Genomic DNA, 23,549 nt, shown 5'->3' on the forward strand with positions numbered 1-23,549 from the left:
ACAATTTACTTTGCCTGTAACTTTGCATAAGCAGAGTAAAATGTCAAGACATTTAAAAATTCTTATGAAATTCAAGTTTTGAAATTGTTATGGTTCTTTTTGAAATTAAAAGAGATTCAGAGATACTGATAAATATTTTTTAGTTTTTCATTTCTGTGATACTTAATTGTATATTGCATTGTGTGTTCACCATTCAAAGTCTTATCATCTTCCCTGATCATATATTTGACCCCCTTTACCACCCTCTCCACCCCCCTTCCCTGTGGCAAGCCACCATAGTGTTGTCTGTCTGTGAATTTCAGTTTTATATCCCATATACGAGTGAAATCATATGGTTCTCAGCTTTTTCTGCTTGACTGATTTCTCTTATTAGCATAATAATCTCAAGGTCCACCCATGTTGTCATAAATGGCAGTATTCCATCTGTTCTTATGGCTGAGTAGTATTCCATTGTACATATGTACCACATCTTTAATATTTTAAATATTAAAAATTTTAAAAATATAAATATTTTAAAACCAGGACTGCTAATCATAGAACTTTCCAAAGTGTTAAGAAAAACACATAGAACCCTGACTGGTGTGGCTCAGTTGGTTAGGCCTCATCCTGCAAAGGGAAGGGTTGCCACTTCTGTCTCCATCAGGGCACGTGCCTAAGTTGTAGGTTGGGCCCCTGATCACGGTGCACAGGAGAAGAAGCCTACTGATGTTTCTCCCTTTCTCCCTCCCTTCCCCTCTCTTTAAAAATAAATAAATAAAAATCTTTAAAAATGTCTAGTATAAATGAAAAACTAAGGAAATACCCACCCCCCCCCGGCATTTATTGCTAAAATTTAATTGAATAAAGCTTATGGTGTTTATTTTAGGACATGAATAAAAAACTCCATTTGCTTACTATACTAAACATTTCTTTTATAAAAATGTGATTAATTAAAAAGAATTTAAAAAATTTACTTATTTTACTTCTCTGAAACTTCATGTTTCCATGTTAGCTACTTCTTTTGTTCATAGGCATCTAATTTAAAATGTAATTTTTCATAGTGAACTTAAAGGGGTGTATGTATGTGAACAATTTCCAAAGCACCTCATAAGTGCCTAAAGTAATGATTTTTAAATATTGAAGTCATCAAAAATGTTTATTTCTCTGTAGTTACACATTAAACTTGTATCCAGTATTTGGCATGTACATGTATTATTTTTTTTTACTATTCTCTGATTTTTCTTTAGAGTGGATTTAAGATGGCCTAAATATAGGAAAGGTTTTCATGATTTTGATTCACAGAATCATAATCTGTTACACAAAAAGTAGCTGAAGCATTTGAGTCTTGAAGCTTTCTTATTATAGGGAAGCTATTGCATCGTAAGCATATTTTATTTAAGTAAGATGAAATAAAATTTACCTAAACACTTTTGATCTGTCAGATTTCTTTGACCTGTTGTAGAAATACTATGTTGAAATTAAAATAGGTATAGAAGTAATTTGGGTAATCTGTCACATCATTTTATACTAAAGTAGTTATAATCCTATTGCTTTCCTGTCTTTAAAGAGAAAGGCTATGGCTTGTCATGATGTTACTGTTCCCTGAGGCATATTTAGAGTGATATAATTTAATTTGCATAGTTGCCTCAGTAATTAGTAATTCTAGTTGATGAAAGTTTACTGTATATTTTTGTGATCGATATTTTTGTGATCAAAAATTGCATGTTTATGTTGAATACTATTTCTAAGTGTCAGATATGAAAAGGCAATAATTTTAACCATTTAGTTGAATGGCAATTCTCAATGAATTCATTTATTCATGTAATTAGAATAAAAAATAGGAAGAAAAATTCTTTTTTGAACAAAATTACTTGTTAGAGTAATATTTTTTCAAATGAGGAAAAGTTTCAATTAATAAGGAAATTTTGATCTAGGCGTGGTATATACCTTCTTGTGTGCTAATGAAAACATCCTAAAGGCAAAAATATTTTGTGAGTATATGCATGTATATTTTTGAACTCTGGAGAAGCAATCTAACATCTGAGCAGTTTTCATAGATTAGTTGTAGAAAATCTATATGAAAGGAATAATTTAGTACACTGAAAGTGTACAATTTTGAATTTCTAGGTTTTGATCTAAGATGATCAAGATTGTACATAATACTGTAAAATAGCTAAGGTGCTAGTTATTAAGACTATTTTGGATTCTTTTTATACTGAAAAGGTCACACAGATTGTGACAGTCGTGTAGTGTCCAAGGACTAAGGCTTGCCATCTGTTACTTAAATATAGGAAAAAGTTAAGAAAATTTAGTGATATAATTGGTTTTGACACTTTTGTTTTGGGAATTATCTATTACGACTTTTAAACACTAATGTTAACATTTTAAGCTTTTACAAAAATGAAACAATGGTTATGCTGTTATTCATATTTTTCTAAAATATTGTACAAAGATACTGGTTGAGAACGAATGAACATGTAAGAAAAGTCTGGCTTTTATTCATTTACTTTTATAGGATTGTTTGGATATTTAAGTAGAAACACCATGTTTTAACTTGATATTAAGTTACGCAAGATTTGGATAGATTTAAACTTTAACTTAACTGTTGATATTTTTAGGAATTCATCATTATAAAACTTAATCAGGCAACTGACTTAAGAATTCCTTAAAGATTTGCTTTAAATATTTTTCAGGTTCTTTCTCCTTACAGCTCAGTTCTTGTCTTTATGCTAGCAAATTAGTTTCCCCATTTAAAATTTTGCTGTTGCATTTCGAGCCACTACAAAAGTTGTTTCTTGCCAAGTTGCATGAAATCTTTAAAATTGCATATTGGATTTAATAGGATCTGGTTAATTTTAATCTACTTTGTTGTGTTTATTATGTTAACATTGTTTATTGAGAAGTTCATTTTCATGCCAAAAGCTTCATATAATGAGATATAATATTTCAGTTTAGATATTATTTTGAATTTATGGTCTCAAATGCAACTTTCTGTCTTGGGCCTCTTTTTTTGTATAAGAAACATCTTGCCAATTTCAAATTAATGTCTGATGAAAGTGGATCATTTTACTAACACCTGTTTATAGAATTTACTCGGGCCTGAATTGTAGGCTGTGAAAAGAATGATACCTTTTTGTACAGACAGATAATATGTATCTTTTAAATGAAGTGAGGCACACATGTAGCTGAGATTTTTATCCAAATATTAAAAATTTAAAGTTTTTTTTTTTTTTTTTTTTTACTTAATAGTATTTAATGGGTGTGGTGGTAAACAGCTACTTTTCCTTGTTTTCATTTACATCCTTCCCATCTACCTATTGGTATTTTTATCTTTCTGTGTGTTAAATTTTGTTTTTTAAGTTTTTTTAGCAGTTGAGAAAGTTAACTCCTAAATTATTTTTTCTTTTACATTTCAGCTTAATTATTTTCCAAGATTTTTAGCATGTTCTTTGAATATGAAGATTTCACCACTAACCATGATTAGTAATTGTGTTATTTTCCCCAGTTGCAATAATTGGATTCATACTAAAATAGTATCTCTTCAGAAACAAGCATTTATAGGTTGACTAAAATTAAGAGTGTTATCTGTTCAAACCAGGCAGTGAAGACTTACTCTCATATCTGTTAGTATATTTTTAAATTTCATATTATTAAATTTTAAAATAGGAACTTTAAGTAGTATTTTCATATGTGATTTTAAATACATATTTTTAAAGATTTTATTTATTGGTTTAGAGAGAGTGGAAGGGAGGGGGAGAGGGAGAGAAACATTGATTGGTTGCCTCTCACGTGCCCCCAGCCAGGAACCTGGCCTGTAACTCCTGCGTGTTTGGGAATTGTTTGGGAATTGAACCCGTCACCTTTGGAGGGATGACGCCCAACCCACTGAGCCACAACAGTTAGGGCTAATTTCAGATATTTTGGTAAACCACTTATTCAAGTGATTATAAAGTTAATACAATGATTACAACAGCTTTAGTGTGAATATGAATCATATTTTGCAATATTTGAACACGTGAATTACAAAATCAGTAATTTGATTTTTACAGTATAGTAATGAATGCCATTATGTGTGCATCCATATTTTAAAATCCACATGTATTTCTAGTTCATATTGTTCTTACCCAGATTAAAATACTGTATGCATTTAGGCAAAAGTATTTTTGCCAAGTTGGGGGGCGGGGGGGAAAGCAAGTCCTTTCCAAATAATTTCCTGGCTTGAGATACAGAATAGAGAGACTTGATTTCATTTTATTAAAGCCAAATATTAAAGGAAGCACACATATTTGGAGTATCTCTTTTTAAAAATGGTTCAAAATCACAGGGCTTTCTTTGAAACATAAATTTGATTGTTAGAATTCAATTAAAAATTTTTGGCAGTTTTGGCTTTCTAAAGAAAACCAATGTTCCAGAGACATATTTATATTGGAGCCTTGTTTTCTTAGTACCTTGTTTGTGTAGTAGTTTTTGAATATTAGGAAATTAGTTTTTGGTTGCATCTAAAAGATCAGTACAGTTGGAAATCTTGGGATTTTTTTTCCACAATGCAGTTTGCTAATATGGAGTGAATTTGTCATTAAATATTAGTAGGCCTTTGTTCTCAAATTACTGACATATCCCTTAGCATCTTCTGTACCTTAACCTGTTTGAATAGCTTTTTTCTGTAAAAGGTAATGCTTTTGCATTTTGCATGACTACAGATTAGCTAAAACCTAGTGTTTTAGGTAGTCACTTGTGGTAAAATAAAACATAAGAGCATGGCTTTCATAATAGAACGATATTACAGAAGTAAATCTAATATTAAATATAAAGATTAGAGGATGAAGATATCTTATGTACTTTATAGTAATGCTGGATCAATGTTGTAATTTTAATTTTTATAATTCATATACTTTATTCTGATTTTGCTGTAGAAAATTAGATTTAGCTTGGTTCAAGTATATAATGTTGCAAAGTATGTCTAATGAATGTTGTTGAACTGATAATCTTTTTGGAAGTTATTATGTAAGTTATAGCCATATTTTTGATTTGTTATTGGTAGTCATTTTTAGATGTTTTTTAGTGTGAGCAAAACGGTAGAGGGATGTGTGTGTATTTTAACAGCAGCATAGTTCTGAAACAGGAAATCAGTCTTATCGTATCCATCCAGAGACCTAGGAAGAAGGTGATTGTTTGGTATACTCGTTAAAACCAGTTAGTTGGGCAACCTACATTTTTAGAAGTTCTCAGATGTAGGCTTGAAGAATTATAGATATACTCTTATTATTTCAGAATGAACAACTACTCTCAGGAAAAATTAATTAACTTAGTTGAGGCAACTAATAGTGCCTCAGGTAATACACTAAAAAATTGTACCCTTTTCACTGGATATTATCATTCCCTGCTGTTAGTGTATGTATATACGCATAACTACACTTGTAATCAGTGTTTTCCTACTGTGTGTGAGCTCTTTTTTCACAAATTTTCTTCTGTCAATGGGCACTTGTCATTTTTAAAGCCATGGGTAATACTTCATCAGGCTAATTACCATGCTTACTTAGGGCACTGTGTTAGGATTCTTTTCATTTTTTGTTTTATAAACAGTGCTACTGTAAATATCTTTGTATAGTTTACTGCTTTTCATTGTTGGTTTAGAGTGTAGTATTAGAGTGAGATTGCTGGAATCAAAGGTACAACATTTTTATAGATCTTTGTTAGAGATTGTAGGTTTCTTGCCAAATGAACCAATTTATAGTATTGCTAAGAAGAATTACTAGAAATTCTTGATGTTACTTTTGATAAATGTGATGTTTTCATTTAGAAAGTGAGACACAAACTTCTGTTTCAAAGCAAAAACATGTTAACATTTTAGTCAAGATGGGTTGGTATATAAAAATGTGAAAGTTGAGAGGTTCAAATTGTTTGGAGAAGTAGACGACTTGAGTAGAGTTCATAAATTATTTGACAGAAAGTCTTCCTTTCTGGTTTAACACTGCCAGCAAATAATAAAAAGTGTTAAAAAGAAACTAAAATGTATGCTAAAGTGAATATATTGGAATTCATTTATAATTTGTTTATATAAACACTGTATTGAGCTGCCTTGTAATGAGACATTTAAAATAACAGGACATTTCTAACTCATGCAACCTCACGTAATAACCCCTTATTTACAATTAGAGAGCCCTTTCAGTTTTATAGATTTAAAGCTATTTCCGGTTATCTCATCTGATCCCTAAACAGCCAGTGAAGAAGTTACAGCAAGTGTTACTATCATTTTACATAAAAACAAAACAAAAATACTTGAGGCCCAGAGATATTGAATTACTTAACCTGAAGTCACAAGTTTTAAGTTACAAAGCTGAGAATGAAATTCTAGTTTTCTGTTTTTTAAAAAGTAATTTAAAAAATTCAAAAAAATTTATTGATTTGGGACAGAGGAGGTGGTGGGGGGTGTGGGGAGAGAAACATGTATTCTCTTGTTCCACTTATGTGTTTGCATTCATTGGTTACTTGTACGTGCCCTGACTAGGGGTGGAACCCGCAACCTTGGTGTAGGGGATGACACTTTAACCAACTAAGCTTCCCGGCCAGGGCTCTAGTCTTCTATGTTAATAACAATATGCATTAAGTGCTTAGAATAGGGCCTGACACCTAGTAAATATTTAAGTATTCCTGTGTCCTGTGTTGTATCTGGCTATTCCTTCTTAAAATTCCCATTTTTGGGAGCATTCTTCCTCTTAACATATTTGTAGTACAAGCTTTCAATTTAGAAAATAAGATTTTAGGCTGCATTAATTTGGTAGGTATAGGAATGATTATATGCCCTATATATCAGGACAAATTGTTCTTAAAAAATGAACAATTAGCACTTTATCAACTGGAAAATTAAAGGAACTCCTTATTTCTGCTTTTCTCCCAATATGAATCTTCAAGTTAGAAATCAGTTTCAAACATTTAGCATACTTAATATGGAAAAATAAAATCTAGTAAGAAGTAAAATCATTCATTAAGTGAGAAAGTTGTACATGTCCATGAGAGGACTTTAAAACAATTTAAAGCATAGTATTTAAAGCATAATTTGATTAGAAGGAATAATATGGATGTAACTAACATACTTGGAATGTATTTGTTTAATATAAACTTACTGAAATTTTTTGAGAGAAACGTAAACCTGATGCAGCATATGAATCAGTGACTTAATTTCATTTCCTTTCACCTGGCTGTAAGTATCTGTTGGTTGAAAGCACTGATAGAAAGCAGGGAAAAAGCTCCAGAAACTCCTGGAAAATGAAATGAAATGGTGAAGTGTTGATATTTGCTAACTTGCTTCATTACTGTTTTCTGTTAGTACGCTGCCTCTATTTCTTCACTCTTGCTGCTGGTTTAGTTCAGTGTTCCTCTTGTGAACCAGGAAACTTCAGATTTGCTCTCGATGCTTTTTGATCACTGCCTCTCTAAATCTGTTTTTATCACTTTCTATTTGGTCAGTCATGTTCCATGTATGTTATAACTTTATGTTATTACTGTACCTTTCAGTTAACCAGAAGTTTAGAAGTAGCTTGCTATGCGATCTATGGAAAGAATTTTCCTTAAAATAATTATTGCAGGGAAAAAAGTTACTTGTATACTAGCATGGATTTTAGTTTATAACTTGTTTAGGAATAGGATACCCATATACAGAGTACAGAAAAGGAACTTAACTGCTTTCAGTAATCATACTTAAAAAAGATTCAATCTACATATCAGGAACACATTTGTATAAAATAAGGTTAGGGAGCTATTTTTGGTGGTTATCCTCTATTTAAAAATTCTAGTTAAATTTATAGTATAAATCTCTTTAATTTAGGCTCAAATAACATTTTGAGATAAGGTAAGGTCATCAGATACCAACTTGGGTTGTTTTCTAAAAGATGTTAATTAGATTTAACTGGGAACATATTTTTAGTGCTTTATGATTGGAACAGCCGATAAAAATGAATTTAGCTCATATGGTAGCCATGTTTTGTTTTTGTTTTTAAAGATTTTATTTTTAGCGAGTAGAGAAGAGAGGGATATAAACACTGATGTGAGAGAGAAATTGATCGGTAACCTCTGGTAGGCGCCCTGACCAGGGACTGAACCCACAACCCAGGCATGTGCCCTGAGCAGGAATCGAATGGACGACCTTTTGTTTTGCTGGACGATGCCCAACCAAGCCATACCAGTCAGGGTACCGCGTTATTTTTTAATCAGCCAGTTATTTCTTAGAATAGTGAATATAAGTATAGAATTTAATTACCATTTATTAATTTCTTTTGGAGGGACAGTGTTCTGGGATGTGAGAAGGGATTTTGTAGCATTTGAGTCCGGATTGTCCAAATGATACATAATGATCAAAATTCATCAACTAATCACTTAAGATCTGTTTTACTGTGTATAAATTATACTTCAATTAAAACAAAACACATTGAACATTGAACTTAAGCAAGATAGATACCATGTATGCATTTCTTTCAACTCTATGTATAGTAGTCACTGATAAGGGGAAAGGCAGCTTTTCCTTCCCCCTTTTGGAGTAATATTTTATATATGTTCTTAGGTTAAATACTTAAAAGGCAAATTAATATAGTAATGATTTCAAAGAATTAAAGTTTCTGTTAGGATTTGATGCTCTGTAGGAAGATGAGGTTATTTAATAAGTCATTGTCTTTGGAAAAAAGCCAAATACTTATGGTGGACTCTTATGGTGTAGGGCTGTGTCATTTGTTCAATTGAGAGAGAACTATCACTATGTTCTAGGCATTGTTTATATATTAACTTGTTAAATACTTATTACAACCCTATGTGATAGATGCTTTTATTAGCCACATTTTACATAGGAAACTGAGGCAAAGAAAGGGTGAGTAACTTGGCAAGGTTAAACAGTAAGTGAAGGTGGGGTTCAGGTTCAGGCAGCTTGGCTCCGGAGCATATGTTCTTTTTTAATTTTTAATCCTCCCCTTCAGAGAGAGAGGAAAGGGAGGGCAGGTGGAGACAGAAGCATTGATGTGAGAGAGAAACACTGATCAGTTGCCTCTGGTTTGCACGCCAATGGGGGATGGAACCTGCATCCTAGGTATGTACCCTGACTGAGAATCGAACCCGCCACCTTTTGGTGCATGGAATGGTGCTCCAACCAAGCTACCTGGCCAGGGCTGGAGCATATGTTGTTAACCATGGTGCCACATGGCCTGCAAGTAGACATTCAGCTTCCTTCGGTGACCTAGATTGCATAATTATGCCTAGTTACGTACAAGTCATTAGGCAAAAATTTCATATTAAACATTCTACTTACTCCGAAGTATATTTAGTAAGTTCAGGTTAAGGCTGCTCTGTATCAGAAATCGTATGTGTGTGTGTGTGTGTGTGTTTTCTCTAAGTCTTACTTGGTTTAAAATAATGAATGGGAAAGCAAAAACAGTTACATTAGAGATTTTGTTTATTAGTATAATACTTAGTGTAAGAAATATTTGCCTCAGAATTCAGCACTCATTAGTTGCTGACATCAGTTTTGGAAATGCCAGTAGGTTTTTTAAAGATTTTAAGTTTTGACATTTGATAACTAAATCACTTTCATTTGGACCTGCTTTCCTAAAAATTTTACATTTTCATTAATGGCTTGGAAATATTAAAAAAACAATCTTGGGAGGCAGCGTGGTCTAAAAAGTTTGGGCTTTGGATTATATACATAATGGGCTTCAGTCATAACTTATTACTTACTGGTTTTGGGGCCTTGGGCAGATTACCCAGTCTTTTTGACCCTCAATTTTGTCATCTATGAAATGGTAGTATTACTTTGTAGGATTGTTAGAATAAAATGAGCATATATTTGCCATACTCTCTGGCACATTCTCTTTGTAATGCATGTTGGATGCCAAAGTCTTGGGTAAAATCTTTATTAATAAAGAAGGTGAGAATCTGAGGAAAATGAAACTTTAAGACTGAATTCCTAGATTCTATCTAAAGGAAAGAATTCATAGTTGCTCTGCAAGAGATTGCAGGGCAATGGATTATTTCTCTGCAAGAAATTCCCATATTGACTTTGGCCTTTGACTCCTTATTTGCCTGATTAAATTGAACTCCATATGGCACCCTTAAAACTAGACCTAATAATTCTGCCCGTCCTACTCATCTTCTGCCAGTCCTGCTGCCTTCTCCATAAAGCTTGAGTGTGAGCTGCACTAGACTGCTTGTTTTTTTTTTTCTGAAAATTTTATGTATTTCTATATCTGCTCTATGCTCTGCTTGGAATGTTGTAATTGGTTCTTGTCTACTGATATCTACTGATGTCTGCCTTCTTAAGGATTATCTAACATGTTACCTACTTTGTGAAGCTTTTCTCTGCCCCTACAGAATTAATTCCTCTTTCTCTAGCTCTTAAAAGTCTTGATAATGTACACAATAGGGCCTTTGGCGCAGTTGTAGGTCTGTGTGTCTGTCTTCCCTGATAGAAAAGTAACTCTTCCAGTGCAGTAGTCTTTACTTAGCCTTAAATTCTCAGTGCCCCTTCCACAGAATGTTCCATGTATTTGAGTGGTTAAGTGAATGAAGAAGGCCAATTGAGTTACTTTAATGAGTACTTAACATTCTCATTTATGTACAATCATAAGCAAATAGTTTTCTTAATTAAGTTAACCAAATTTTTTGCAAACCTATATACTTTCTTAGTATTCATAATTCAGCAATAGATTGGTGTTTAGTCCTGGTTAAAGTTACTTCATTTAAAGGGGTTTTATACAATAATTCTACACTTTTCCATAGAGCTAAAATCTTACTAGCATTCTCTTTGAAATTAATGGTTATGTTAGGTAAGTATGTTAGTGGTAATAGTTATTATTTAATAAAAAATAGTTCTCTTGCATTGTTCAGGAAAACTTGGATGATTTGAATTGATATTTTTCACTAAAACATATTTATAATTTTTTAGATTGGAATTCCAGATTGGTGGTAGCTGCCACTGCTTTAGGTTCCTTACTGCTGCCTCATTTTCCCCTGACTATTGATATTACATTTTCTTATGCTTGTGCTCCACAAGACAGAGTTAAAAAGTAAAGATTATTAATTTTTGGGAATTGTATTGCTTTAGGCTTGATTTAAGCCTCACTTACCCCCGCTCCCCTTAATCCTTACCCAAGGATATGTTCACTGATTTTAGAGAGAGGGGAAAAGAGGGTGAGGAGAAAGAAAGGAAAGAGAGAGAGAGAGGGAGAGAGGGAGAAAGAGAGAGAGAAAGGAAGGAAAGAAAGAAGGAAAAGAAGGAAAGAAAAAGAAAGAAAAGAAAGAAAACATAGAAGCATTGATGTGACAGAGTGGTAGTGACTGGTTGCCTCCTGTATACACCCTGATGGGGGATTGAACCCTCAACCTGGGTATGTGTCCTGATCTGGGATTGAACTTGGAACACTCCAACCGACTGAGCCACCCAGCCAGGGCTCTTCTGCTTTTTTCTCCCTCATAAATGGACATAATACTCTAAAACATGTCAATAATTGACCCAAGAGCTACTTTTTTAGGTGGGTCTACTTTCTTGTAGGTGATAGCTGATATTTGTGATGTTAGCTAATAATAGATAATAGCTAATATTTGTGATGTTAAAAATGATCATCTTACTAGTTTTCTTTTGGAATCTTTAGGGTAGAAGAACCCTTTGAGATTTGGGTGAATTTATGTATCTTGAAGTGAGAAAAATTGTTCCTGGCACATAGTAAATGCTATTTATGTTTTGGATGCTATTATAATAATTTTGGGGGGGGTACAAATTCAGCATTTTAAAAAACAACATACAGAGCTGATTCTGAGTCATGCAGGACAGGACGCTATTTTCTCATGATACTAGGTAAATAGTCTTGGAAATAATTATAAAACAAACATAGTTTTAAAAATCGGTTACTGAAACAGTGCAGGTGCGTTGTGCCCAAAACAGAAAATATAAAACAAGCCAAAATGAGAAAAAAAAATATTCCCACCATCTAGAGATTATTACTTTTAGTACCTTAGTTTGTAATCTTTTTATGACTATTTGGAGATAGATATATATATATATATATTTTTTTTTCTTTTACCAGAATGGTATCACACTGTACATTCTCTTTTGCAGCCTTTTTTATTTATTAGTGTCTACTTACCTGTTTCAGTAAATTTTCATCTTACTCAATACTTAGATCATACTATAATTTATGTTGTTGGCTGGTTTGTCGAAAATAGTATCCAAAACAGCATTGTACCTGTGAACTTGGCTATTAGACTCTTTAAGTCTTTTTTAGATATATGTGTGAATATTTCTTTTATCCAAAATAAAATGTTATTTTTAAATAAACTTATTTCTTTTATCCAAAAGGTAGCATGATGTATACACTATTGTGCATGTCTTTTTTCCTTAAAATATGCTGTAAATCTGTCCAATCAGAACATAGTAATCTTATGAATAGAACATAGATTATAGAACAACCCTGTCTTAAATTTTCAAAATAAAAACTTTCAGTAATTTGATAATTATTTTTGGATTGAAAATAATAGTGAAATCAGCTCAATAATGTGAATACAGCAGGAAGTGAAGAAAAAAAGATCTAGGAAAGGGAACTAGATTTAGTGAATTTTGAGTTGTATTTTGGAAAATGAATGTGTCCAGAAGTAGGTGGATGGAGAAGTTTAGAGGTTATCTTGACTTGTCTGAAAGATTCCAGACAGAAAATCCTGAGATTAGAGAGGATTGTTGGAGCTCAGGAAGAAATGAGAGCTGGTATGATGGACATAATGCATAGAAATGTAGACTGTTGGTCGCTTTATAGTTAGTTTGATATAAGTGTGGAAGATTGTTTTTATGCTAACAAAGGAGTAGAATGGGTATGCTAAGTATTGATTACCTCGATAGGAAATGGGAATAAGTTTCTACCCTAGTTCAGTGTTATTAAGTCATAAATACCAAGGGTGAGTAGAGATTTTAATGGTTGTTTCAGTGTAGTAATCATGTGGAATAGGAAATTGAAGTATAAGTGTCTTGTTCAAATTATACAACTGGTTAGAGGCATAGCCAGCTCTTAAATCTGATGTCTTAATTTTTAATAGATCTACTTTTCTCAATCCTGTAGTGCTTTATATAATCAGGAAAATTAGAAGTTGTAAAGTTTTTTGTTTTAATTTGATTTTTGGATTTTGTTCTAAGATGCTTAATATTTGAGATTTATAAAGTCTGAGGTTTTCCTTTTTCATAGATACATAAATACTGTAAATATGGAAGTCATCTTTTACATTAGGTACATTTTTAATGTGCTTAGTAGAGGGATTTGAAAATTATTTTGCCAAGTAATCATTTTGAAGATTTTTAAAAAAGAATTAATGTATTTCCCTGTATTTCCTAATTATACATGATGGTTTATAAATAAATTTGACAACTGTTATTAGATAGCTATAGTGGGGAAAGCTTTTTTAAAATAATCAGTTAATGTTTTAAAATATGTACATGTAGTTTGCATTGTTGCATATTTCAGATATTTTCTTAACTTAAGTACTCAGATATTTATCCAAACATTATTGCTATGGGGTTTCCAGCAGAAAGACTTGAAGGTGTATACAGGAACAATATTGATGATGTAGTAAGGTAAGAACTCTTAATTTTCTCTTTTGAATATTGATATGTTAATGCTGTGTTTTCACTAAGAAAAGATTTCTAAACCACTGAAAAGATGTACTTTGTCATGTAAACCTGATTTTTGTTATGTTGGTGCTGTACAACCACTTTTTTTATTTTTGCTTATTGTACCTAATGGGCCTCAATAAGATACAACTTATTTGATAAGAATGAACTTTTTACATAATTAGGTATATGTGAAATGCTTTCATGGACTCTGTGCCCCTCAGTAGGTTAACACCTGGATTTTGCTACACTGTGATTTTTATATTTTATTTATTGTTTTTTATTTCACAATTGAGGATTTATTGAATAGAATCCTTGGGTGCATTTATTCACTTAAATCTTATCCTAAGATATAGATAACTTATACTATGTATGTTTACATAGAGAAGTCTAGAATGGATCATAAGTGTACCAAGCACCTAAGAAAGTATTTGGTACAAGGATCTAGAAAGAAATTGCTGGGCATACTGGAGCCTAATTTTGTGCAGTTTTTAATTTTACATAATTTTCTTAGTGTAATTATCATTCAATTCAGAACAAGGCCCACTGAAAAGGCTCATTTGAATAATTTTAATGTATTTATGGCCTAACAGTACATAATATATTTTATGAGAAGGAATTTGTGTCTGCTGTGTAAATAGTCTTACATACTTTCTCATTTCAGAGCAAAAATATATATGCATGATTAAATTAACTGAAAAATATCATTAGGATCTTTAATGGCTTTTAAAATTTAAAATTTTGGATTATTGTTCCTTGAAGACTTTCAGTTTAAATATTTGGTGGTTATGAGAATTAAATGTCATAATGAGTGGTAGAGCGCTTTTAAAGCATTATGCAATGTAGAATTCTTTTTATAATAGTTATCTAACTATATAAACTTTCATATACCCTTATATGAGCTAGCCATAAGTTGTTAATTTTTAGAAATTTGCTTTGAACCAAAATATATTTACATTTTTGCAGCACTTAACTGTGACCAGTTGGATTTTTGTAGCATTCATGTTATATTCAGAATTAAATTTCAGTTTCTACAAAAACTACAAAAGAACCCAAAACTACTTCTGTGTGGTTTCTGTTATAATTATAGATAGTACACACGAGGCTGTCAGAAGTACTATTTTAGAAATTGAAAGCAGGGAAATGAGTTTGCCCTTGACATACGCAGGACACAGTGGAAGAAGGCTAAACATTAAAGATCCATGGGAGTAAAGGTTTGATATGGTTTAGTCAGTGATAATATCAACAGAAAATGCAATAGGTGATAGAAAAGAGAATGAGCGAAGTTATCTTTGAATGGAAAGATGAAGAATCTGGGAAATGAGGAGCACAGTCACCAGACATTTATTCTTCTCTGTGGCACAGGAGTGTTTATCAGGCCCTTTGTGGCCTAGATGATCTCCTTCACATTATTATAATTCTGTATTTAACCGTACTGATTTAACTAAGTCAGATTAGTACTCATACTGAGATAGGGAAAGGTAAGTTTTGTAATCACAGTGAGGATATTTATTTGGTAAATTAATCTGGTGTATTTGTTTTTTCATTGTTCTCTTCTGAATATGAATTAATCTCTTCTGACTGTGAGTTCACCACTGAAGCTGAATGATCATCTTTTAGGTTACTGATGAAGTCCAGTTTTTGGAGCTATTACATTTGATTATCAGACCTTAAAATTGTAATAATTTCACCAAGAAAATACTATGCTGGGAAGTATTTTTATCTGTCGTCTCCTGACTTCATAACCACTGCTTTTATGCTTCTGAATTGATTCATACATTTAGTTTTTAATCAGTAACCAAAGTTGAAGTTTAGTCTCTCTGCTTTAATGTATCTAGTTTATTTTATCTAGCTTTTAAGTTTTCCAAATCTGTTATTCCTAAAAAAGTTCTATGTGTATGGTTTGTTATGTAGCCAATGGTTACTTTAGCTGACTGATCTTGTCACCTTATAGTAATGGTAATAGCATATAAAAATGAATTATGAATATAATAGCTTTGCTTGTTTTTGTTTTGTCTTTTTTTTTTTTTAATTTGGGGGATAAATGGTCAGTAAGGCTTTGTTTGCCTCAGGTGCCTACCCTACTCCCCCACTTTTTTTTTTTTTTTTTTTTTTTTTAAGAGGAAGACTGAATAGAGACTGGGAGAGAAGACATAGTTTTTCTTGTGAGCTAAAATGAAAATAAATAATTCCGAAGTAATTTGTCTGATTAGTTCACACTATATTGGAGACAGTAGTTATAATCATTAGTGGTTTCTTTTTGTTCCAAAGATGATAACATCTTAGTAAAAAATGTATTTATTTTCTTATTACCTTTTCTGTTAAACTATTTTCATTTGGATTGTCCTTTACCCTCTGCGTTGGGATGTCTAAAGAATATTATCTTTTTTTCCAAAATCCATATTTTTCCTATTATTTCCCCCAAACGGGAAGTATTATTCAGAGTTCAGACTTTGTTGTTGTTGTAATCAGTGCCTTGAGTAAAAGAAACTAAAATTGTGAATACCTTCATGCTTAAATTATCCAGTATTACTAAACTCTTTTGGAATATGATATAGCAATGTGAATTTTGTACTTAAGGTTCTCAAAGTATGTTTGTGACAAATACTTAACTTCCCTTTATTAGGTTACCTTCTAGGATCAGTAATGAATGTAAAAAATAAACAAAAACGGAGAGGAGGGGAAAAGTGAACCAAAGTGAAATCCTAATTGCAAATGTTTTGTTAATAAGCAATCAGAATTGACAGGGCAGAGCAAGGACCCCTCATAGAAGGGATGTTGAAGAGTTAACTCTTCCCAGATTTTTTTCTTCTTTTCCTCTTATTACCACCTTTTCTCCCTCTTCTTTTTTGCCACTAAACTCTTGCTCTGACTAGCTGGTAATGAACCAATGTTTTATTCAGATAATTGATTATTCTTTGATATGTATGCTAGTCTTATCCCTCAGGCTAATATGTAAGTTATCTAATATATATATTATCTGGTATAAATCTAAGCAGTCTTTAACAAATTGAACTTCATGTGTTTAACAGACATAGCCTGAGAGCTGTTCTGTACCTAATAAATCAGGGAAATGTTGGTTTAATAGAGGTGAACTGGCTTTCTTACTGCTGCTATGCACTGGAAATCTCCCAAGAGTGAAATTCTAATATGCTGCTTTCCTTTTTTTCCCCTTTCTCTTTCATTCCCTTCCTCCCCCCTTGTATTTTTTTATTTTGTATATTAAATAACATGTTTCTAAACAGTGTTTTATGGTGCACAATTGGGAAATGTTGAAAATGAAAAAATATGCATATGACAGTATTTCCCCCTGGTCTGAATTAGTGGGAAATAATTTACTTCCTCCTCTTTTATTGGAAAGGTTTCAGATGTGGGAAGAGTCTCATATTTATTGTAAGGAAATGCTTAGAATTCAGTCTTCTGATATATAGTGATTTAAAAAAAAAAACATTGAATACTATTACTTTTTACCCATATGTAAGCAGCTGTATTATAGATTCAAGAGACTATCTTTTTTCCTGTTTTATGAATTTTATTACTGAAATTTTCTCAATTTTTTTCTTAATTATATATTGATCTTTCAGTCAGCCATTAAATTAATTGTATGCTGATTTTCAGTAAAAAATGAAGTGTTTGTTATCCTAACATTATCATTATTGGCTATTCAGTTAAAAAATTTAAAGATTTAGAGGATTTAATGTTTAGAGATTATTTGTTCAAAATAATTTTGAGGCAAGTATCAATTCCATTCTCCATTTCCAACAGTTTTTGACCTCTTCTCTCATATTCCCTGTTTCCTGCTTTTTTTCTTCATTGGGGTTAAAAATCACAAAACACAAATTAACCGTTAAAAAAATTTTTTTTAACCCCCAAATGCTGCAACTGGCAAGTGATGAATTTAAGTGTTGAGTCCAGGTTTGTGAGATTCCAAAGCTCATTTCCCTAATAACGATTTAATCCTGTATATCAGGGAACAAAAACTGGAAATTATTAGGCTAATCTAGCCTATTATCATCCTTCGCTCTAACACAGCATGGGAAATCATCAAGGAGGGCCTTTGCTGGTATTGTATCAGAAAACTTCTTTAGGATGTGAGTCTCCAAATTGAAAAGACCTATATAGTGCAGAGCATAATAAATGATAATAGCCCAATACCAGGCAAATTATTACAATATTTCTCTAAGAGTACCAGAAATAATGATAATGTTTCAAAAGTTTTCTTATCAGTTAGGAAGAATTAGGAATATAAATGGCATCTAAATTCTCGGCCATACAATTACAAATAGAAGATGGAGAAAAGGCACTTCAAAACTTGTATGTTCAATCTAGAATTCTGTATCTATCCAAACTATCAGATAAGTGCAAAAATAGGAAAACAGGATACTTGGACTAAAAAAATATGTCCATGTAACATTTCTTAGGAGATTACTAGAAGATATAACCCCAGAAAAACAAAGGAATAAACTGAAAGAAAAGGGGTTCAGTAAAGAGAAGATACAACTCAACCAAAAAAGAAGTCCCAGGATGACAACTGTGCTACAAGCTGAAGAGCAACAGTTCTAAATGAAGCAGTAGGAAGAGGGGGTCAGAAAACAAAAACAAACACTGATAGGTGGATGTTGAAATATTTAGGGAAAAGATACAATAGAGTCTTAGAAAAATAGGTGAATTAGAAACAGGAAGCAATTATCTGTTAATGGATTTAAACCAATATATTAACATTTAAGGGGGATTAAGAGACGTGAAACGTAAGTGTGTGTGTACTGCTGGTTTTGTAAGCCTCCTCTACCATGGCAGAAAATATGTAGGTAATTAATAAATCTACAAGGAGCCATATTATATATTACATAGAAATGCTGAATTAAATTCCAGGAAAAAGAATCCAAGTAGAAGAGTGCAGTTGCTTTTAGGAGAGAAGCAGGAATGTGGGTTTGAGGATGAATAGAGCTGGTGATGAGTATTTTTTTTTATTGTGGTAAAATATATATAACAAAACTTACTATTTTAACCATTTTTGACACTTCAATGCATTAAGCACATTCATACTGTTGTACAACCATCACCACTGTCCCATCTATAAAACTTTATCTTCTCATACTGAAATGTTGTATCCTTCAAACAGTAACATCCCTTCTCCCTAGTCCCAGCCCCTGGTAACCACTGTTCCATTTTCTGTCACTATGTATTTGATTACTTTAGGTACTGTATATAAGTGGATTGTACAGTATTTGTCTTTTTGTGACTGCCTTATTTCACTTAGTATATAATGTTTTGAAGGTTTATTTATGTTGTGGTGTTAGAATTTCCTTCCACTTTATGTACATACCACATTCTATTTATCCATTCATCTGTCGATGGACACTTGGATTGCATCCATTTTTAGACTGTTGTAAATAATGCTGGTGTGAACATGGGTGTAACAGCATCTGTTCAAGTCCCTGCTTTCATTTTCTTTTGGTACACCTGCAGCAGTGGAATTGCTAGATCAAATGATAATTTTGTTTAATTTTTTGAGGAACTGCCACATTGTTTTCTGTAGTGGCTGTACCATTTTACATTCCTCCCAGTAATACACAAGTCGTTAACAGTTTTCTGCATCCTTATCAGCATTTGTTATTTTCTGGGCCTTTTGTTTTAATAGCCTTCCTAATGAGTATGAAGTGGTACCTCATTGTGGCTTTGATTTTTACTTCCTTAATGATAAATTAACATCAAGCATCTTTTCATGTGCTTATTGACCATTTGTATAACTTGGAAGAAATGTCTATTGAAGTCCCTTGTGTATTTATGAATTGGATTTTTGTTGTTGAGTTTTAGGAGTTCTTTATATATTTTGGATATAAATCTCTTATCAGACATGAGATTTGCAAATATTTTCTCCCGTTTCTGTAGGGTTGCCCTTTTACTTTATTGGTAGTGTCCTTTGATACAGAAAAGTTTTAAATTTTGATGCTGTCCAAATTATCTATTTTCTTACTGCCTGTGCCTTTGCTGTCAAGTCCTTGCTAAATCCAGTGTCATGAAGCTTTCCCCCTATATTTCCTTTTAAGAGTTTTAGAATTTTAGATCTTTCATTAGGTCTTTGAGCCATTTTGAGTTAATTTTTGTATATGGAGTAACATAACGGTTCAACTTAATATCCATTTTTTTCCCCAGCACCATTAAAGACTCTCCTTTTCCCATTGAATGGTTTTGGTACATTGGTCAAAAATCATTTGACCATGTATAAAAGGGCTTATTTCTGGGCTCTCTGTTTTGTTCCATTGGTATGTCTGCCTATATACCAGAACCACACTTTGTAGCTGTGTAGCATATTTTGAAATCAGGAACTGTGAGCCCTACAACTCTATTCTTCTATTTCAAGATTTTTTTGGCTATTCAGGGTCTTTTGAGAGTCCATACGAACTCTTAAGATGGAATTTTTATTTCTGCACAAAACAAGTTTTGGGCATTTTGAGTGCATTAATCTGTAGATTGAGTTGAGAAATATTGATATCTTAACAATAGCAGGTCTTCCAATCCACGAACCCAGAATGTTTTTCCATATACTTAGGTCTTCTTTAATTTTTTTTTCAACAGTGTTTTGTAGTTTTCTGTGTACAGGTATTTTACCTACTTCGTTAATTCCCAGATATTTTATTCTTTTTGATGCTATTCTAAATATAATTATTTTCTTAATTTTTCTTTTTTGGTTATTCTTTGTTAGTGTATAGAAAAGCAACTGATTTTGCATGTTAATATACGCTGCTATTTTACTGAATTTGTTTATTCTAACACATTTTTGTGTTTGTAATCTTTAGAGTTTTCTACACATAAAATCATGTCGTCTGCAAACATTTTATTTCTTTCTTTCCTATTTGAATGTCTCTTTCTTTCGTGCCTAATTGCTGTGGCTTGAATATTTAGTACTTTGTAGATTAGAAGTAGTGGAAACAGGACACCTGTCTTGTTATTGACAGAGGAAAAACTTTCTTTTGCCATTGCATGTTGTATTAGCTGTGGAGTGCTCTTTTTTTATTATTAAAAAATAGGTTGTTTTAAAAGCCATTTTGCTGTTATAACTATATTGAGCAGAATGTACAGAGATTTCCCATATACCCCCTGCACCCACACATGCATAGCCTCCCTCATTATCAATGTCCTCCAACTGAGTGGTGTATTTGTTATAATTGATGAACCTGCATTGACATCATTATTGTTTAGAGACCGTTGTTTACATCAGGGTTCACTCTTGGTCGTGTATGTTCTGTGGGTTTGGACAGATTTTTAATCACGTGTATCTACCATTACAGTATCATACAGAGTTGTTTCACTGCCCTAAAAATGCTCTATGCTTTGCCTGTTCATCTCTTCCTCTAACCTCTGGCAACTACTGATACTTTTTCTGCCTCCATATTTTTTACTTTTTTAAGAATTGCATATCGGTGGAATCATCTATTGTATAGCATACGAAAAGTCTGCTCCTGTACATTACAGCAGTATATACAAAACCCACAGTATGTAAAATATTACAGCCACTTTGGTAGACATGGTGGTGGTTTTTTACAAAACTAAAGAGACTTCATACTCTCAAGAAATTATATCCCTTTGGCTACTTACCCAAAGGAGTTGAAAACTTAAGTTTAAACAAATACTTGTGCATGGACATTATACTTCTTAAGTGTCTGTCTCTCAAAAGAAGGAGAGGGGAAAAAATTAGGAAAAAAATAGGCCTTGGTTCTAAAATCCCCTGCAAGCTGGGATTTCAGTCTGTGAGGACTGCTATAATAGTCTGCTTCTGTGTCTGCACATCTTTCATCAGAAGCAGAAGTCAAGGATAGGAACGCAGATCCCTGGTATTTGGGGAACAAGGTCCTACAAGCTTGTACATGCTGCTCTAGGAATATGGTGTGGTGACCTGCTGCGTGGTGGGGGGAGACAGAAGGGGGTGTCCAGATGGGGAGCTGCAACCATACTAAGACTTGAAATTGACCACAATTAACTGATTTACTGTCCAAGCCTTCCCCTGGAAGCTGAAGGCTTTGAAATAGACTCCAGAGTTCTAAAATAGTTAATCAGCTACGTTATGCCAGTATAATTTTTATCTAGGGGGGAAGATGGATTCCTAGTGCTTCCTGCTCTGCCATTTTCCCTTGAATAATTTTTTATTGCAAATTTTTTATATCTTTTGAAATACATGTTTACACATTTGAAAATAGCTTGTTTAGAACTATTTCATAAAAACTCTTTGAGGAAAGTAAAGACTAAAAAAATGCAGTGTTTATTCTCACAACAACCTTTAATGAATTAAGATTTTACTACATTGAATTTAAGTAAGGTATAGTTGTATTAGGAAGATTTGTATTCTTGATTTTCCAAGTTTGTGGGTATTAACCTCTCTACTCTTGTCTTAAGTTTTTGTCTACTTTCCAAATATCTACGGTTAATTTTCCCATTTCCCTTTGGAAATGGTGTTTTCTTGCTTTTTTCCGCCTTTCTATTGTATCAAACTTACAAGGCAGTGAGCCAGATGTGGGCATGAAATCTTTGGGAGGAGAGAGGAGGAAGTGGGAGGGGCAGCAGTGTTCAAGTTCTTTGAGAGAATTTACCCTCCTTCCTTTTTAAAAATGCTGTGATATTTTCTTTTAAGTAGATTGTTTATTCTTCTGCTAGTCTCACTGGTGCCCAGAGTGCTAGATGAGAAATTGTAAAGTTCAAGTACTAAAGGGGAGCACACAGAAAAGTATGACTTCACCAACCCTCACTTAAAAAAAAACCCAAAAACCTGTATGAAAATACTGTAAAAGAAAGAAGTCAGGGTTCTTGGTGGCACATGACTGAAATTAATTCTAAATCAGAAAAGAATTTTTTGAAACATATTAGATAGCTCATAGCTCATAATTAGCAAACCAGACCTTGAAGATTGCAGATGCTAAGGGAAGCAAGACATGGTCAAGATGTTACCGTAAGAGTAGTTTCTGCTTAGGACATTGTTGCTTGGACACATGCTGTCCGAGGTACTACTGCCATGGCTGGATATTGGTGATCTCTATAATTTCAGTTCCTCTGGAGGGATTTCTGAATTATCTCTGATCCCTTTGTACCTAATTCTCACTTCCTACAATTCAGCATCCAGAGTAGAAAGACCTAATTGTCATAGGTCTGCACACTTGAAAGAAAGATAGGGTGGGGAGTGTTTGCTTCCCACCTCTTGAAATCCTCTTTAAATGAGAATTGTTTTGAATGCTTAGCAGCCCAAAGATGACAATATCCCTTACAAATTTCTCATACTTTACTCCTATCCTGAGACCCTTTTCCCAAAGATGTCTATAGTTAAAAGTATTGTATATTCTTTAAAAAAATTGTTTTCATCTTATATCCCTTGTTACTTAAGAAAAATGGGAAGGAATATACTGCATATTCTTCTGCATCTTGCTTTTTTCATTTAACGTACTTCGGAAAGGAGATATAATTGATTCTTTTATTGGCTGTTTTTAATTCCATTTTATCATATTATAATAAACGGGCCCCTCAGAGAGATTTATATATATATATATATATATAATATATATATTTTATATATATATATTTTATAGGACTATATATTAGGTTGTTTCCAGTTTATGGCTATTAAAAACAGTGGTTTAATAAACATTTTCACATGTGTATCTGGGCATCCTTTTGCAAATTTATCTTTAAGGTAAATGCTTAGCAGTGGAATTGCTGGGACCAGTGGATCTGTTGTTTAAACTTACACCTTCAAAAATGTCACCATTTTATATTCTCACCAAGATGTAACAGAGTTCACAACCTTGGCAAACGGAACACTGTCAGACTTAAACTTTGCAGTTTGTTGTACTTTGATTTTGATTATATTTGTTTAATTGAGGGATAAGCAACTTTGTTATGTTTATTGGCCTTGCCTATCCCCCCCACCCCCCGCCCCCGCTTTGTTTGTAGG

The 23,549-nt window shown here is 32.8% G+C and overlaps 1 protein-coding gene across 1 annotated transcript in view; it reads left to right on the forward strand.

The window, feature by feature from the left end:
- PTEN (phosphatase and tensin homolog) overlaps window positions 1-23,549 on the forward strand; it is an 86,377-nt gene that overhangs the window by 11,049 nt on the left and 51,779 nt on the right. The window contains exon 3 of the mRNA XM_054572404.1: window positions 13,489-13,573. Coding sequence (XP_054428379.1) covers window positions 13,489-13,573 — 85 coding nt within the window. The remainder of the gene's footprint in view (window positions 1-13,488; window positions 13,574-23,549) is intronic.

Source organism: Pteronotus mesoamericanus, unplaced genomic scaffold (genome assembly GCF_021234165.1).
Source record: "Pteronotus mesoamericanus isolate MK-2021 breed Mesoamerican mustached bat unplaced genomic scaffold, CSHL_Meso_final contig_24, whole genome shotgun sequence".
Lineage (NCBI taxonomy): Eukaryota > Metazoa > Chordata > Mammalia > Chiroptera > Mormoopidae > Pteronotus > Pteronotus mesoamericanus.